We start from the raw sequence: 14480 nt of genomic DNA, 5'->3' as shown, positions 1-14480 counted from the left end.
TTTAATATGTCGCCTTGCCGGTATAAGTTCAACAATGTCTAGTCAGCAAGAATGAACGTATACCATTACGCACAACAGCTTGCCAACATTTGAAACTCAATTTTTTCTTCAAATTCTTTGCGGTTGTTTCTGTCATCATGTCTTTCTTTCCTTCTTATCCTTCAATTGTAACTTCATGAAAAAAGAGAGAATTTTATCTTCTTCATGATACTGTACGTCAGCTGTCCTTTGTTAGACACTGAATTGATTATGTTATCATCCTTAAATGGGAAGAAGGCAAAGTCTGACAAGCATGGACATCATCAAACCATTAGTTTAAAGATTTGCAAAATACTGATATAAATAATTCACAGAAGACTGGTAGAAGCTGTCCTTGTGTAAGATCGGTCTGGGTTCTGAACATGTAGGAACATTTGAGGCAATACTGATTCTGTGAATTACCTTTAAAGATAGCCTGAAGAAAGGCAAACAAACATTTATAGCATTTGTAGATGCAGAGAAGGACTTTGAAAATGCTGACTGGAATACACTTTTTGACATTATTAAGACAGTAGGGAGAAAAAACCGTAAATGAAAGGTTATCTACAATTTGAACAGAAACCACACAACAGCAATAAAAATCGAAAACACAGATGACAAGTGGCAGTCGAGAATGGAGTGAAACAAGAATTTTGCTTTAGCCAATGTTATTCAATCTGTACATTGAGCAAGCAGTAAAGAAAATCGAGGAGAGATCTGTAAAGGAGATTCAAGTTCAGAGAAAGTTAATAAAAATTTTTAAGATATGCCACAGACATTTTAATTCTGCACGAGATGTCAAAGGACTTTGGATACAAACCGACAGAATCAGTGGTGTGATGAAAGAGGTTCTAATATTAATATCACAAGAGAAAGACGAAGTCATCTCAAATCAAGTGATGATGTGGGAATTAGATTAGTAAATCTGATACTGAAAGCAGTAGGTGAATTTTACTATTTGGCTCAGCAAAATAACTGACGATGGCTGAAGTAGAGAGGATATAAAATGCAAACTAGCAATAAGGTGAGCAAAGCTTTTCTGAAAAAGAGAACTTTGTTAGGATCAAATATAAATTTAAGTGTTAGAAAAGCTTTTCCTGAAGGTCAGATGGAAGTAAAACATGGACAATAAATCGTTCAACCAAGAACAGACTAAAAGATTCTGAAATGTTGTACTAGTAACAAAAAATTAAAAAAGATGCTGAAAATTAGGTGGGTAGATTGGGTAACTAAGGAAGAAGCACAGAAACAAATTGGAGAGAAAAAAAATTATTTCACAATTTGAGTAGAACAGCAGTTCGCTTGACAGAGGACATCCCCAGCCTCTGCTATCTTCCGCCCTCCTAGCAGAGCCAGCTGCACTGGCCTTGTCTCCTCCGACAGTCGATCCGCTGCTGGGAAATCTCACACCCTCTCTGGTTTTGTGCCACAATTCATAGCACAAACCAGCCATTTTCGGCCCTAAGGGCCTTTTCAGGGGTGAGGGATATAGTATCCTCGCCAGTAGACATCGAGATGGATGCAGATGAGTATGGGTATCACAGTGCAACAGGGCAGAACACTGACATGGGAATTGGGGGGGAGGGGGAGGGTTTGCTTGGGTGATCCACTGCAGGGGCAGAGCCATTGCCTCAGGAGTTTACCTGCCAGTGGCAACAGGCATGGTCAGGCAGTCATTACATCTACATCTACTATCTGCAAACAACCGTGGAGGGCATGATTAGAGGCTACATCCCACTGCAGCAGTTATTATGGTTTCTTCCTGTTCCATTCAAATATGGAGCATGGGAAGATTACTTGTCTGAATGCGTCTGTGCATGCTATACTTATTCTAATCTTGTCTTCAAGATCACTACGTGAGAGGTATGTAGGGGTTATAGTACATTCGTAGAATCATCATTTAAAGCCAGTTCTTGAGCAATACTCAAGTCCATCAGTGTCATATATGCAGCTGCCTTTACAGGTAAACCACTCTCTCCTAAAATTCTCCCAATAAACCAAAGTCAACCATTCGCCTCCCCTACCACAGTTCTCACATACTTGTTCCATCTCGTATTGCTTTGCAACGTTACACTCAGATATTTAAAAGACTTGACTGTGTCAAGCAGGTCACTAGTAATACTGTAACTGAACATTACAGGTTTGATCTTCGTAGTCACCAGCATTAACTTATATTTTTCCACATTTAGGGCTAGCTGCCATTCATCACACAAATTGGAAATTTTGTCTAAGTCATCTTGTATCTTCCTACAGTCACTCAACTTCAACACCTTACCATACACCATGGCATCATCAGCAAACCACCTCAGATTGCTGCCCACCCCACCCGCCAAGGTTATTTATGTGTATAGACAACAACAGAGGTCCCATCACACTTCCCTTGGGCACTCCTGACAATACCCTTGTCTCTGATGAACACTCGCCATCGCGGACCACATACTCGGTTCTATTATTTAAGAAGTCTTCGAGCCACTCACATTTCTGTGGACTTATTCCGCATGTTCATGACTTTATTAACAGCCTGCAATGGGGCACCACATCAAATGATTTCCGAAAATCTAGAAATAAGCAATCTATCTGTTGCCCTTCATCCATAGTTCGCAGTACACCATGTGAGAAAAGAGCAAGCTGAGTTTTGTATGAACAGTGATTTTTAAAGCCATGCTGATTCGTGGACTTAAGCTTCTCAGTCTCAAGAAAGTTTATTATATTCGAACTGAGAATGTGTTCAAGGATTCTGCAACAAACAGAACTTAGGGATATTGGTTAGTAATTTTGCAGGTCTGTTCTTTTACTCTTTTTATATATTGGAGTCATGTGCACCTTTCTCCAGTCACTTACGACTTTGTTCTGGGCGAGAGATTCACGACTTTGTGCTGGGCGAGAGATTCACGACAAATGCAAGCTAGGTAAGGAGCCAATGCTGTAGAATGATTTTTGTAAAATCGAACTGGGATTCCATCCAGACCAGGTGATTTGTTTACTTTCAAATCTTTCAGTTGCTCAATCACCATATCTGTTTCCAATCGAGCACATATGGGGCATCATCAAACAGTAACTATAGCCTCCATCCCACAAATTGACATTAGGCACCTGCACAACACAATGAATGCACGTTTGCATGCTTGCATTCAACATTCTGGTGGTTACACTGGTTAGTTATGTACCAGCATTTTGCATTTGCAACAGCTTATCTCGCATTTACATTAACCTGTGATCTTGCAATGTTGGTCACTTAAATATGTTACCTAGCAAACGTATTGCTGAAATTTCATTGCTCTACATTAACTGTTTTTTGTTGTTGCAATGCTTTTTCTGTCAGTGTATTTGCAACTAAACAGGAAAGGGGGGAAGTGACAGTGGTACACGACCTGCTCTGTGTCACATACCACAAGATGGCTTGCGAAGTGTAGGTATACATGTAGATGCGAATGTAGATTTAGTGTACATATTGAACAGTGGGATGAATTCCACAGCCTTCAAAGAGTTTGTGATTTCCCACCTTTGTCAGCATATACTGATAAGCTGTAGGAATCTGAGGTGAAAGGACGTTCTTACTATTTGTTTAGCTCCATATTTACTCCGTCTATTCCTGCACATCTCCTTTCTTTTTTAACGAGTTTTGTAGTTAACCCATTGTCAATAATTACAACTTTTTTCTTCTTCACAACACATCATTTCCACTATCATCTTGACTGCACCACAACTCTGGATAACTTCTAGTCCACTGATTATATTCAGTTTTGCTGTACCTTTTCACGACTGGTTTTGTGTGACATTACCTCATATGCCAATGTTAATATCCGTGTTTTTGGAGTTCAGTATTGGAGATGAATCTGACCAAAATGTTAATTTCCATGTTTATGGTGTTCAGTATTGGAGATGAATCTGACCAAGGAGTCTTGATGGGTCTGTCATATAAGTTGTCTGAAATAATTCTGTTTCTGTTTATATCCATTTCTGCCTCCTGTATGTTGTTATGCAGCTCTTCTTTCTCTTTTATGGCTGCTTCATTTCTTCATCCCATATTCTTAACTTTTTTTGCCTTTTTATTCATTCTTTCTTTCCTCCTTTTCTCTACTGCTCCTTTTGCTGTATTTTTATATAGCTGCTTATGCTGTCCCACTCTTCATCAGTACCATTGCTAGTTGTTGCTTTAGCTAGATGTTAATTTAATTGCTTTAGGTATAGTATTCCTAACTAGTGTCTCTTTCAATATGCAATAACAGATGTATAATTCACTGACATATTTATAATGACAGTAGCAAAGAAGTAATAAATTTAAAAGTTATGCAAGATACAGAAGTTCTCAAGCATCTCTGTAACCATGATATCATATCTCGTGAACTGTGGGTTATACCATGATATAATTTTGCAGGTGCCTTTAGTGGTGTATGTGGATATTATCTACAAATTTTACTGTGAACAGAGTTCGTAGCATAGAAATAATAAATTTAAACATCATGCATGATGCGGCAGTTTTATTTTGTATCTATCCATTAGTTGACATAACTGAGCAAGGAAGGTATAATTAACTGATCAATATACAAAGCTAAAATGTGATATCTGAGACACAGTGAAATTCTTCATGTTAGTTTAATAAATTAACCCACTTGTATCAAATACAGCATGAACAAATTGTACACATAGTTGTAAATACTATGTGGAAACCAAAATATGGCACTGCTGACTGGGGCACCCAAGTGAAAGGGTCTCTACTTCTACATCTCCAAGCCACTGCGTTGGTGAGAAGTTAGTTCACATTGATACCGTTCTTTTACAATGTTTTTGTGTCTGTTATGTCTTATAGAAAGTGATGATGCACATCCAATGAAATGTTCTATTTCTGTGGTGGTTTATGATACAAAAGGGAGAAAGTGAAATCTTGACCTGATCTACTTCTCTTGAATACAACTGCACCCAACCGAGTGGTGGTGGGGCAACATTGAGGTTAAAATCTAGGCTCCAATTCAATTTTATATCTAGTGTGGCAACTGCTTAAGAAGCAGTCTCAAGATGGTATGCATTCCAGCTCTAATAATCAACTGTGACACAGTCAATCATTCACTTTTTCATGTCATGTAACATGGAGTAACATCACCAGCCAACACATGGAGCAACATAAACAAAGTCTCACCATAACTCTGTGATGCACTGCATGGAAATTTTGGGGATTAATCACAGTAATTAACACACAGTCTGATAATTGGGATCCATATTCTGGTGAGAAAAATTTCTCTCATCCCACAATTCAAATAAGCTTCCTTTGGGTTAAGCAGAACTGTGTTTTGCAACATTAGTGGACTTGACTATGTAGAAGTGCTGTCTAATAAGACTCAAACTCTGAAAGTGTTTTGGATGACAATGGCAACCAGTGATTTCATGAAGCAGTGACTCACCTTCTTTTAATAAAATGAGGTAATTAGATAGACAAAAATTTATTCACCAAGTGGCGGCACAACGCACACGCATAAAAGACTATAATTAGGCAATCTTTCAGAGCCAGGGCTCTTTCAGGCAGAAGGACTGAAGGGGAAGGTAGAGGGATGAAGAAAAAGGACTGGAGAGGTCTAGGAAAAGGGTTAGATTTCAGGAAAGTAACCTAGAACTGCAGGTCAGGCGAGATGTAAAATTAGAGAGATTTGAGTGTGCACGGAGGCTTTCCAGCAGTCGTTCTTCCCACGAACCACACGCGAGTGGAACAGGAAAGGGAGTAATGACAGTGGCACGTAAAGTGCCCTCCACCACACATTGTTGGGTGGCTTGCGGTATATAGATGTAGATGAGAAGGAAAAACTGATTGCTAGAACTTGCTTTGGACGAGATTTGAAAACCTGAGAGCTTAAAGATGGAAGACAGGGTAATATGGAAGACAGAGATTACTGCTTAAACATTGTGCACAAGCTAATAAGAGTAAAAAGATAAGTGAATTGTACGCAACAGGGGGGGGGGGGGGCAGTGAAAAATATACAGGAAAGAAAATGAAAGACGTAGAAAACTAAAAGAAAGGAGTAGTTGTTATGAAGAAATGCTGAGTTGGAAGAAATTAAGGTAAATTGAGGCCAGGTGGGTGGCGAAAATGAAGGACATGTTGTAACGCTAGTTCCCACTTGCGGAGTTCTGAGAAACTGGTGTCTGGGGGAAGAATCCAGATGGCACATGTGGGGAAACCAAGGCACCAAGGTCACAACTGTCATGTTGTAGACCATGCTCTGCAACAGGATATTATGTGTTGCCAGTATACACATTCAGCCTATGACCATTCATCCTAACTGATAATTTGGTGGTAATCATGTCGGTAGTCATATGTTTTGCCAGTTACATGGCTGGTATAGGTGGTGGTAGGAGGGTGCATAGGGTAAGTCTTGCAGCAGGGACGGTCACAGTGGTAGGAGAAGTACTGTAGAGAGATGGGTGCGAAAGGAGCATAGGGTCTGACAAGAATATTGCGGAGATTGGGAGGGCAACAAAAAGCTCTTCTAGGTGTGGTGGACATCACAATTTACATATACTATCAAAGGGTGAGCCATCTGTGAAACAACACAAGTCATATACCAACTGTTATGTAAACATTGCTTGGCTTTTTACATTGGCTTGACTACCACCAAATTATCAGTTAGAATGAATGGACATAGACAGAAGGTGTATAGTGGCAACACACAATATCCTTTTGCAAAGCATGCTCTACAACATGACAATCATGATGTCGATGCCTATTTCACCACACGTGCCATCTGGAGTCTTCCTCCAGACACCAGTTTCTCAGAACTCCACAAGTGGGAACTAGCGTTACAACATGTCCTCGGTTTTCGCCACCCACCTGGCCTCAATTTACCATAGTTTCTTCTGCCCCAACATTTCTTCATAACAACTACTCCTTTCTTCACTCCGTTTTAGTTTTCTACATCTTTCATTTTCTTACCTGTCTATTTTTCACTGCACCCCCCCCCCCCCCCCCCCCCTCTGTTACGTACAATGCACTTATCTTTTTACTCTTAGTAGTTTGTGCACAATGTTTAAGCAGTAATCTCTGTCTTCTATATTACCCTGTCTTCCACCTTTAAGCTCTCAGGTTTTCAAATCTTGTCTGGTGCAGCCCCAATAATCAATTTTTCCCTCTCGTTCTGTCCCGTAAGTCCCCCCTAACCCACGGTTTTGGGTTACTTTCCCGAAATCTACCCCTTTTCCTAGATCTCTTCAGTCCTTTTCCTTCATCCTTCTTCTTTCCCCTTCAACCCATCTGCCTGAAGAAGGAGCCACTGGCCCCAAAGGCCTGCCTAATTATAATCTTTTATGTGTGTGGTCTGCCGCCGCTTCGTGAGTAGATTTTTCACCTATCGAATTACCTTAATTTGTCAAAAATTGGTTGTTTTCATCTCTTTTAAAATTTATATGAAATGTGAGGGTTTTCATTCTATATAAGAAGCAGAATAAAATACATATATAGGCTTTCAGAGTGATTTTCACTCTGCAGCGGAGTGTGCACTGATATGAAACTTCCTGGCAGATTAAAACTGTTGGTAGGAGACGAGATACTGGCAGAAGTAAAGGTGTGAGGACGAGGCGTGAGTGGTGCTTGGGTAGCTCAGATGGTAGAGCACTTGCCCGGAAAAGGCAAAGGTCCCGAGTTTGAGTCTCGGTCCGACACACAGTTTTAATCTGCCAGGAAGTTTCATATACAGGCTTTTTTTAACTTATACATGATTCTGTAATTGCAAAGCTTCAATAAAACAGGAAAGAAAATAGACTACACACACACACACACACACACACTCACACACACACACACACACACACACACACACACACACACACAAAGAGAGAGAGAGAGAGAGAGAGAGAGAGAGAGAGAGAGAGAGAGAGAATGTTTACATTCAAGCATGTAGCAAGTGTGTATTTGAACAAAACAATTATACTAGAATTACACAATTTTAACTTAATATCCTGTTTATTACTTTCCACACAGTGCGGAATGCCAACCTGTCCGACACGTGATCAACAACTGCCTTCCTCAGTTGCCGCCGGAGGTCTCTCGTCTTGCGGCACATGTGATCTAAGGCTCGCTCCAAGCCTTCACTCTGTTCTTTGGTACCCATCTGTCAAAAAATAAATTAGTCTTGAAATAAATTAGTCTTGAGCAGAATTTTATAATTTTCTTATCTTGATGAAGGTGATAAAAAATTAATGATTAAAAAAGTTAAATAATGGAAAAGACTATTTGTTGTGTCAGTATGCAACTCAAAGTGTCAACTTTATGGTGAGTAACAAACTATCCTGTTCATAATATTGTTGAAAGCGACACTAAAGAGCCTTAGCTGTACATCCCTGCCAACAGCCACAATGAGTACTGAATGCTACATGAAATGATAGAAGTCAGGAATGAAACTACAATCTGAAGACAGATGATGACATTCTTATCGGTCTCACTTGCCACAGATTGATTTCTGAAACTGTGTTATACTCCTAGTAAAATAAATAATAAATAAATAAATAAATCATGTCCTGAAGAGGACTGTAGCAGATTGGTTGAAACATCAGCAATTTAACTTACTTACAAAAATTATACTTATTTATTGAAAAGTTCATTTTTCAAGGATCTGAAACATTTTCAAAAATTTACTTGTCTATGCCACTTGTATTAGATTCACCAAAACAGAACCACACTGCAACTGTACACTTTTAAATTGGCATTAGGTTGTACAAGGGGTATGGAGGAAGCAGCACTTAAGTTAGTTTTGCTAATGACAAGAAGGGCAAAAGCATTTACATAACTTTTACATTTCACATATCAGAAAACATTTATAACTATTACAACAGCTGAATCATTCAACAATGTCATGCAATTTGCTAAACGAACAACATAAGACAAGCACGGAGAAAAATATGCAGAAAACTCAGCTGCAGGCTCCCACACCACTTATAAAACACACCATGTTGCGTGTTATTTTATCTATAACACAAAAAATTATGTACATAGAGTATCCAATGCTGCTGACAACCAGTTCTCACTGTTTCAAAGCAGATTAATGTAATTAGTGCACACTCAGCAAAATAGAGTAAGGAGTAGCTACAACCCAGGGGGTCACTATTAGCACCTCATATGCAAGAATTTGTATGATTGCATTGGTGCATCTGAAATAATCATTCCCAAGTGGAATGTAGAAGAAGTAACTGCTTCTGGATCATAACAATCATAATTCAAAACATTCTCAGCTTTCTTACTACATCAGTTTATACAACTACTTAGAGGAATCATGTCAGATCATTCTCCGTGATTTCAAGGAAGCGGTATGTCCTCAACATGGTGACCAAATTATCTCTGTGAAAGAGAAATTATGCAATCAAAGGAGGATGGAACAACACTACTGAGAGAAGAGCAAAATGTGATATTTAAAACAGCACCTGATAGTCTCCGTGGAAGCAAGTTACTGCTAATGCTGATTGATTACACTAGCATGACTGTGGCTCAGTTAGGATTTTATGGCTAAAAACTACTCTTGATATATTAAGAGCACAATGCAATCAAGTAACCTTCATGTAGTCAACAAAATGTACATAAAAAGACTTGAATAAGTTGACAACATCCACACCGATTCTCGGTGACACAGTGGTCATAAAAATAAGCATGATAGGAAATGGGGTGAATTAGAAGATGGTACTAGCTTGGCAATGCTCAAATGTAGCTAATTATATCAGAAAGAATCAACAGCAGTTGTGTCACTATATAACAGAGGGAGCTGGAAGCAACATTATGTGGGACAACCCTCATTCATGCGGGTAAACATTAGCCCTAATGCAACTGGGCAAAAGTCGGAAATTATTCCTGTTTCTGTCAGGTGGCACCACGTGTACCATGATCTGCTCTCCTCACGCAGCTTAAGGCTGCGTTCACACTGCCAACCGGGCCAGGCCGGGATGACGCGTACTGGCTCAGCTCGTGCCTAGCCAGCTCAGGCCGAAGTGTAGTGCATTCACATTGCGTGCCGCGCCGAGCCGGGACGGCGAAATGGGGGAAAATCCACTTCTCTGATTTTCATGTTTTAAAAATTCTTAGCAGTATATAAGACTTCGCCACATCGTTTTATGAACTTATTTTTTCCTTAAAAGCGTTACTTACGTCGTGAAAAAAGAAAAGAGTCACTTTTCGTTTCGCGTGATTTCTTAGTTTCGTAACGTTTCCCAAGCGATTTTGAAGAAAGTATGCGGCTAAAAAATCTGATTTTTGTACACGTGGTAGTGTAACATCTTAGCTTCGAATTGAATCATTTATGTTTCCATATTTCTTAGCAGTCATTGTGAAATGATGCTATTTGTCAACGTTGTGCACTTGATTTACATATCTTGTAGTGAAAACGTTATGTAGCGGGTAGCTTACTGTTAGTTCCGTTTTAGATCATACATTGTTGGGAATGAAATGTAGCTAAAAGTACCAAAAAGTTTTTGAAATGATAATGATACTGCTATCTGTCTGTGGTCACAAGTAATCGGAGCTATTCAGTGGCGTCAGTGCCGCGTCCGCAAGTTCGCGCGGTTACAGCTTGGTTTAGTGTAGTCATATAATGCAGGACAGAAAAAAACTAATTACTAGTGATCAGCACAGACCTAGTGTCGGTCCCTCGTATTATTTTAATGGTCTCATTGTCTAGATAAAGTGTCTAGATAGAAGTGTCAATGACATAGGTCTGATAAAATATGATGCAAAACTAATCACAAAAACAAACTGGAGATTTGTGATACGTTTACTGCAGAAACTGAAGCGCAATTCTGTAGTCTCGTTGTCTACTTTGACAGAAAAAAATAATGGAGAGTTAATGAAACTACTGTAGATTGACACAGATGTGCGTTTCATTGTTCTTCATTGTTTTTTTTTCTTCCTTGGCGGGCTGCACTGCACTGTCAAGGTAATCCCCACTCTTTGGCTAAATGGCTGTTAGCTGCTGGAGGCCAAATAAATAAATTTAAAAAAATCCCTACCCTTCGACAGCTGACAAGCAAGTTAGTAGGAAACGCAGCTGCAGTCAACAGTTGCTCACCTTTAGCTAGTCTGCGCTGTCTTGTAGAACAATGTCTTCACTCTTTTATTGGTATTGTTTTGACTCTGCAGTAACTCATCGAGTTTTGAAGTAAAGATGAACTAGGAGGTTATGGATTCATCCCATAAATAGCGACAGACATTTAGGAGAGTTTTTTTCTTTACATGAAGAACTTAAAAACTATCCTGAAAATTTTTATTCATATTACAGAATGAACCACAACACATTTCAGTATGTGCTGCAGAACATTCAAGACAAAATTTCGAAACAGACCACAAATTTTCGCAGAAGTATAACAGCAGAAGAAAAATTGTGTATAACGATAAGGTAAGATTCGTTAGTACAAACTTTTTGGTTTGCAGTAGAACTTTGTACAGCACTCACTACCCCAATTAATTTCAATTTCATTATTTTAATTGAAAGAATATAGAAGGGTGCAAGAAAATGTCTCTTTCATTATTTATTGTTGTATAACTGTGAAATGACATGGACTAAGTGAATATCTACTGTGCAAACAAAACTGTAAAAACTTCAACCAACACCACACTTGAGTAACACATTTTATGATTTTTTTTCTCAGGTATCTGTCCACTGGCATCTCCTTTCATGCACTAGCATTGTCATTCCGATTAGGAGTGTCCACCGTATCAGTGGTGGTGAAAGACGTTTGTATGGCCATATGGGAGTCACTTGCTCCCATTCATTTACCAACGCCAATTGTTTCTCAATTTAAAGAAATTGCCAGTGAAATGCATACGAGATGGGGATTTCCAAACTGTGTTGGATGTATAGATGGGAAGCACATACGTGTCCATTGTCCTAAACTTTCTGGCAGTATGTTTTACAATTACAAACAGTACTATTCGATTGTACTCCAAGCAGTTGCTGATGCAAATTTCAAATTTATAGCTGTAGATGTTGGTGCCTACGGTAAACAGTCTGATGCAGGCGTGTTTAAAGAAAGTATGTTATATAAGAAACTTACAAATGGGGAGCTGTTATTACCACCACCAACAAGACTTGAAGGAATGTGTCAGGAACTACCATACGTCATTTTGGGAGATGAAGCTTACCCCTTATTAGAGAATTTGATGAGACCTTTTCCTTGGAGAAATTTGGACAACGAGAAGATTCTATACAATGATATGCATTCCAGAGCAAGAAAAGTTGTTGAATGTGCATTTGCTATAATGACCAATAAATGGAGACTACTGAGGAAGGAAACTGAAACATCCATTTACGTAGCTGATCACATAGTCAAGTGCATTTGTCTGCTTCATGATATTGTCATTGACAGAAAAGGATGCAATGTTGAAGCTGAAAAGTTTTGTAACAATGCTGATATGCAGACAGTTAGTGCCACATTCAACAGAAATTCCACATTACGTTCGAAAACTGTCAGGAACACTTTTGTTGAATATTTTGTTAAAAATGCAACTTCAAATAATTAAAAAACCTTTCAAAAATAAATTTTGGAATTGAAAGTACTTAGCTATTTACTATATTTTTGTGTATCTCATTTCATTGTAAATAAAACAAATAAAATTATAAAGGAAAATAATTTATATTTGTGTGTACTATCTGAAACACACTCCTTGGTTACTTCGTTCCATAATCTGGAAACTGCATCATTTCTGTCATACTAGCTGAATTTCTGATAACAAATTGATAGACACAAGTTTATGTCACATATATGTTATTCTGCATTCATTCATTAAAGTAAGAACATCACAAAAAGATGTCACAGACAACAGCTTATAGTAACGTGCCACAGCATGACTTTACAATGCATTGTCATCTGGTAGGGACACATTTCCGTCCCTCAGTGACACTCGTATCTGTCTCCATTTAAAAGTAAATGCGAACTATTCAGTGGCGGCAATGCCGCGATCGCTGGCAAGCTATTGTTGTAAATGCATGTAAATACGGTAGATTAAACAAATGAAATAAAAGTAATTTCGCATGTATCATTATAATAAACATAATTTTTCCTCACTGATTGTGAAATGTAAGGTAACATCTTAACATAAAAGATGTGTGCAGTCACACTTGTTATGAAAGTAGAAGGGAGACGTGTGATGCGTGTACTGCAGCAGCTGTAGTGCTGCTCCACAGGCTCGCGCCTGCGGTCGGCTCGCACCGCCAATATTAAACACTCGGAAAGTGGCCGGCTCGGCTCTGGGAGGTTCACGCCGTGCCGGCGCAGCCCAGCCGCCAGTGTGAACACCGCAATTCAAAACCATGTGTTTGATATCAAAGCTGGCTGCGGCCCGGCCAGGCTCGGCTTGGCCCGGCCAGCAGTGTGAACACAGCCTAAGAGTGGCTTTCCTAATAGGTGCACAGATAATACTATTTACATGAAGATAGTGACATCACCACCACCACCAATAAACGTAACTCCATTCTGGATTCAGGTGTGTGGAACAGCAGCTGGTTGATGAAATGTAATAATGATGTACCAACAGCTGTTATTTTGATACTTTTTTATTAGGAAACTAGTTTCAACATTCCAATCACACCATCATCAGGGTTGTCGCATGAATGACACCAAGTACCACTCGCGCTTGTATAAGACAAGCCACCAGTACTCTTATCTGGTTCCCCATCAGCACACTTATCTGGTTCCACAGATACCCAAACTTCACGAGCATGTGTGCTCTTCGCATGTGACAGTAATTGTTCATTTGACATTGGAACTTCATTAGCATGTGTGCTCCTCACTCGTGTGACAGCAACTGTTCGTTTGGCAGTTGATGCCACATGTGTGAAGGGCACAGAGCTCATTAAGTCTGGATATCTACAGAACCAGATATCTTATATGGTTTTGTAGATATCAAAACTTCATCAATTGTGTTCCTTGTCAGTCATGTGACAGTCTCGATGATGATGTGACTGGAACATCGAAATTGGTTGCCTAATAAAACAGCATAAAAATAATGTCTGTTGGTACTGTATTATTCTTAATTGACCTTTCCAAAACATCTGTTAAAAACTTCTGTCCACAAAGTTTTAATTTCCTTTTTTGGATAGTTGCTATGAGGTTTCTCTGCTTGCTCATCTCTTTCAAAACACCTAACTGAACTTTTTCTGTTCAAATGGCTCTCATTAGCTTCCTCCAAAGCCACATATGTATCACTTCTCAGCACTTCCTCCCTGTCTTCAATAGTGTTCAGCTTTCACAGCATACGAGAGCACAATCCAGATGAAAATCTTGACATTTGTTTTTTATAATAAATTCCTATTTCCCTTCTTTCAGTGAAAGCACAGTAAACTGTTGCATGTTGTTTTCCTATTTTCCATACGGTATCTGTAGTATTCTTTAGTTAACATGTCTAAAGGAAAAGAATTAACATTTTTTTATTTCTTTGAATTGTGATATCAGGTTTTCTCATTATTTTGTTTACTTACTATAATACCTTTTTTTACTAT

At 39.0% G+C, this 14480-nt stretch overlaps 1 protein-coding gene across 2 annotated transcripts in view; it reads right to left on the bottom strand.

Annotated features, from left to right (window-relative positions):
- The window catches only part of LOC124794690 (catenin alpha), a 151946-nt gene that overhangs the window by 56802 nt on the left and 80664 nt on the right, over positions 1-14480 (bottom strand). For both annotated transcript variants that reach the window (XM_047258244.1, XM_047258245.1), the window contains one exon: positions 7999-8114. In XM_047258244.1, the coding sequence (XP_047114200.1) occupies positions 7999-8114 (116 nt within the window). The remainder of the gene's footprint in view (positions 1-7998; positions 8115-14480) is intronic.

Source organism: Schistocerca piceifrons, chromosome 4, assembly GCF_021461385.2.
Source record: "Schistocerca piceifrons isolate TAMUIC-IGC-003096 chromosome 4, iqSchPice1.1, whole genome shotgun sequence".
Classification (NCBI taxonomy): Eukaryota; Metazoa; Arthropoda; class Insecta; order Orthoptera; family Acrididae; genus Schistocerca; species Schistocerca piceifrons.
Note: the sequence above shows the minus strand (reverse complement) of the source record. Positions and strands in the feature narration are given on the sequence as shown.